Source organism: Necator americanus, chromosome III (assembly GCF_031761385.1).
Source record: "Necator americanus strain Aroian chromosome III, whole genome shotgun sequence".
NCBI classification, from domain to species: domain Eukaryota; kingdom Metazoa; phylum Nematoda; class Chromadorea; order Rhabditida; family Ancylostomatidae; genus Necator; species Necator americanus.
This window is the reverse complement of record NC_087373.1, coordinates 15,474,072-15,478,804: the sequence shown is the minus strand read 5'-3', so window position 1 is coordinate 15,478,804 and position 4,733 is coordinate 15,474,072. Positions and strand designations below refer to the sequence as shown.

General features: G+C 44.6%; 1 protein-coding gene across 2 annotated transcripts; it reads left to right on the top strand.

Moving 5' to 3' along the window:
• On the top strand, positions 1-2,091 carry RB195_009683 (uncharacterized protein; the record flags this gene model as incomplete). 2 transcript variants are annotated; one of them, XM_064190338.1, is made up of 3 exons in its annotated part: positions 1-815; positions 1,037-1,719; positions 1,784-2,091. In XM_064190338.1, the coding sequence occupies 3 exons, from the start codon at positions 1-3 to the stop codon at positions 2,089-2,091; spliced, it is 1,806 nt and encodes a 601-aa protein (XP_064047921.1). The 2 variants fall into 2 exon arrangements, with proteins under 2 accessions (XP_064047921.1, XP_064047922.1); XM_064190339.1 differs by having other exon boundaries at positions 962-1,719.
• Positions 2,092-4,733: the final 2,642 nt, after the last annotated feature.

The following is a 4,733-nucleotide window of genomic DNA, read 5'->3' as shown; positions in this document are numbered from 1 at the left end:
ATGACGATCTGTAATTATAACGCACGTACTTTAGCATCGGAAGCGGCCATCGGAGATCTGATGATGCAAGCCAAGAAGATCAAGTACGACGTCATCGGACTGACCGATACGAGACGACGCCACCCTCTCACCGTATATGAAGCTGGAGAAGAACTGTTCTTAGGAACATGCGACAGTAGAGGTGTTGGTGGAGTTGGCATCCTCGTCAACACGAGTACGGCAAAGAACATCGACTCTTTCGAACAACTTACGACCCGAATCGGACGTCTGCGGATGAGAAGATGTGGTCCAACACCAGCTTTGACTATCTTCGTCGCTTACGCTCCAACATCAAGCTACGAAGAAGAAGAAGTCGAAGCTTTCTATATGGACCTGGAGAAGTTCTACCGAGAAGATCATGCCTTCTACAAGGTCATAATTGGCGATTTCAACGCCAAAGTTGGCCCAAGAAGAACGCCGGAGGAACTTCACATCGGGACCCACGGTCTACAATGGAATAACCAGGGGAAGAGGCTCTCCGAGTTCATCATGACGACTAAGACCATCCATGGGAACTCGCAATTCCAGAAGCCCTCCTCTCCACTCTGGATGTGGGAGTCGCCCGGTGAGGGCAAAGTGATGAAACAGACCAAATCTTGGTCAATAAAAGGTTCTGCTGACGGACGTCGCCGTTGTACCAAAGTTCTATACGGGATCGGACCATCGCCTCCTCCGAGGAAGATTTTCCTTCACAAGGAGAGCAGAGAAAGCCGCCAAGTCCAGAGAGAGAAATCCCAGAACTACCATCAACTGGGGTCTCTTCGCTACGCTAGCCGGTTTTTGGGAAGATTCCGCAATGGACAACATCGACGAGGAATATGACCGGCTCGTTGCACACCTTTACGACCGCGCGAAGTAGGCTGAGAGTTTTAAAACCACCAAGAGACGCTTGTCTCTTGAAACTCTTGAGCTGATACGCCAGCGTGGAGCAGCACGAGCCCGCCGGGAACCAAGAACTCAAGAGAATCAAAAAGTCTGAGCTAGCAAGGCTTTGCAGAGAGGCGATAAAGGAAGACCTTAAAGAGAGAAGAGCAGAAGTGCTGGCTGAAGCTGCAGAGGCGGGGAAGAAAATCATCTACAACTTCTACTCTGATCTCATCGACAGCCATGTCCACTTGCCTGCTCACCATCTGAGGGAAGATGGACATGTAATTCCAGTGGTTCTCCCTTCCGAAATACGACATGCTATCATGTCGGTAAGAAAACGTACGGTATCCGGTCCCGACAGAATAAGACCAGAACAACCGAAGAACCTCCCGCCAGTCTTCATCAACACCCTTGCGAGGCTCTTTACACGTTACCTGTCGGAGTGCAAGGTCCCTAAACAGTGGGAGACCAACAAGACCGTGTTGTTGTATAAAAAGGGAGATCCACATAACATCGGCAACTATCGTCCAATCTGCCTACTGTCCGTCATCTACAAGCTCTTTACAAGAGTGATCCTTAATAGGATTGAAAATGTCTTGGACGAAGGACAGCTATGCGAGCAAGCAGGGTTTCGAAATGGATTATGTACGGCTGGCCACATTCATACTGTTTCGATAGTCATCGAGACCTCAGAAGAGTACGATATGCAGCTATGTCGCACCTCTGAAGGCTTAAAGAAGGCTTTGACTCTGTTAAGATGGAAGCGGTCATGGAGGCTTTGGACAACCAAGGTGTCCCTACTCAATATACAGGGTGATGCCATCTCACCTAAAATATTTTCGAGAACGCAATGCGAAGCTAGAATGAGAAGACATAGGAGTGAGGGTTGATGGTCTGCAACTACACCATTTGCACTTTGATGATGACATAGTTCTGGTAACACCTAGTAACACTCAAGCAGAACGAATGCTGACCGAATTCGACAAAACATGTGGATGCATCGGTCTTCAGCTGAATCTGCGAAAGACGACGTTCATGCCTAACGAATGGGTCTCGGATACTCCGCTCACGCTCAACGGAACGAACATATCCGAAAACACCAGCTACATTTATCTGGGTCGAGAATTGAACATGATAAACCCTCGAGCTGGGCAGGAGGAGACGAGCGGCTTGATGAGCGTATAAGAGCATCGAGGATATAGTGAAAAAGACCAAGAACACGCGGCTCCTTGCTCCCCTTTTCAACACCACAGTACTTCCTGCTTTGACCTATGCTTCGAAAACCTGGGCATCTTACAAGCAGGAGGAAAACGTGGTGAGCGTCATTAAACGCGCAATTTAGAGAGTGATGCTAGGAGTATGCCACTTTACGCACGTGAGGGACGAGATTCGAAGTTCTCTCTTACGTCAGCGATCGAAGATTAGAGACGCAGGCGTATTTGCCAAGAAAAGTAAAAAACGGTGGGCCGGACAGGTAATGCACTCTAACGACAATCTTTGGACCAGAGCCATGAGCGACTGGGTCCCTCGCGATATTAAGCGCAGTACAGGAAGACCGTGGAAGGTCAAATTTCTTCACGAAGTCCTTCAAAGAAAATTTTGATGTGTGTTCCGTGTTCCACGCGAAAGTAGGAACTACCGGGCGACTCTGGCGCACGCGATCAGGACAGATGGAAGAATTACTGGCGCCTGCTCAACCAGTTCGAAGATCAACGAGAGTCAAGGTAAATAAGGTAAGAAGTGACATCCCAAATAAAGAACAAAAGAGCACAGATCGGCAGACTTCCCTCAGTAACCGTAGTGGAAACCATCAATAGATTTATTCCGTGATTAGGATGTAAACTGCCAAGACCATGATGCAGAGAGCAGACGACACTTCGACAAACTAACCTGTGTTCCTCTACTTCGATCATCTGATATGAAAGGCAAGCAAGAATTAATCATTCTTAGTTATCCACTGTGCTACGCGCACGCCGCGCTGTAAAACCTGACCTACGTTGTATGCCAGCAAGGTAACCGTTAGGGTTAATAATCTGTTGCGGTAGATTTACCGCTTTCATGTGCTTCCAGGCACCAAACTACACTTATGGCTCTTTTTTGTTTGATTTAGAGCGCCAATTCTTATGGCATGATACATAGATTGTTCTGGATGAGCATTCGAAGGGATAGCTACAAATGTTTTGTTCTCCCAAACATTGACGGAGGCTACGTCGCCGTAACTTTTCCTGGATTAAAGAGTCTATGATCTTTAATACATCACTATAGATTGCTTCCAAGACAAGTTTATTCAGCTTAGAATGGGGCTTATCATCAATATTTTTGGAAAAAAAACAGAACAGCATGCAATACGTACTCATCCTTCTGAAGTATATTCGTTCCAAATAATGGTGAAATAGAACGATGCGCGGCATACATTTTGAATTCATAATCACCTCATTTACTTTTTGCAGAAAAGCTGACCGTATTATATTTGCTACTGCTATTTGAATGCTTGCATGTTCAATTTTTTTAGCTTCAAACGTATTCATTGTATTCAATGCACATTCGCTATCGAACGTACTTTATCGGCATTTGCCTGTGTCCTTGGCAGAGACCAGCGCTGGTGCCCGTCTTTCCCGATCGATAGAGCGATAATCGATCCATTGCTCACCAAAAAAATGGTCTTGCTACAATTACTACCATAAAGAAGTCCTAATTACACACAATTACAAGAGAATTAAGAAGAAGTTATTTTTAAAAATCTTAGAAAGCTCAGCGACGGCACACGCTTATCGACTGATAAAATGATCAGAGGCGTGAAGCAGAGAATGATTTTCTGTTTCCCTATAAGTACAAATGAGGAGGATTCGTGACAGGTTAATTTGCTGTCAACCTCTGCTGCTGGTATTCCTGCCTCGTACTGCTCAAGGCAACGGCTCATTGAGCCCTGACAGTCATTCTTCTCTAAAATCCAAAATAAGAAAAACGATAAAATTTGTTTTCTTGTACGACAACATATGATTATTAGCGATGCAGAAGTGGGTGGGCTGGCTAGTGTTTCTTTCAAATTCATCGAGTACTCAGAAGAAGTTACAGAAGAACCACGTTCTCCAACATATTAATGCATCGAAGGCGGATTAATGCGTCATGCGCATTCTTTTTGTAGAAATTAGGGACCGTACTGTATATCATTGATAAGCACCCTGCATCATAACCGTATGTTCTTCATTGCAGCGTCATTCGTTTCAGGCTAGTCTGCTATGTTGTAGTTTCTTACCTTGATCTTTTAGTCTTAAAGCTCCACACCCCCCACGTAAGACTCTCGATACAGAAAATTCTAGAATCACGGGTATGTGATCTATTTTTATAAATTATTTCCGTCAGATGACCCTTTCACCAATCTACAATCTGTTCATACTTCTTTCTTGGTTTTTAAAAATATTATTATGACGAAATAATCACATAAAATACTATATTTTATCAATACGTTTTTATCCATTTTTATGACACGTGCTGTTTTTGCTATCACGTTGTCTTTTTTTTCATTGAGTCAAATCATTGAGAGATCAAATGTAAGATTATAAAGGATATATTTGGTCATTTTCTACCGTCACCATTAGTGCTGCTGGATCCAGTAAATTAAAGCTGTGCGCACGATAATGTAAGGGCTGCCATTCGGGAAGTCGGAGTGTTTTCACTGCTGACTGTACGCGCAATCCACTTCTAGTCGTTCCTGGTCGAAGCCTTCTTTCGCATCTTCTTCAACGGCCATTTCGTTGTCATTGGTGTTCAGCTTGAAAAGTGCTAGATATTCTGAAGGTGTCAAACACTACACGCCAAGTGAAGTG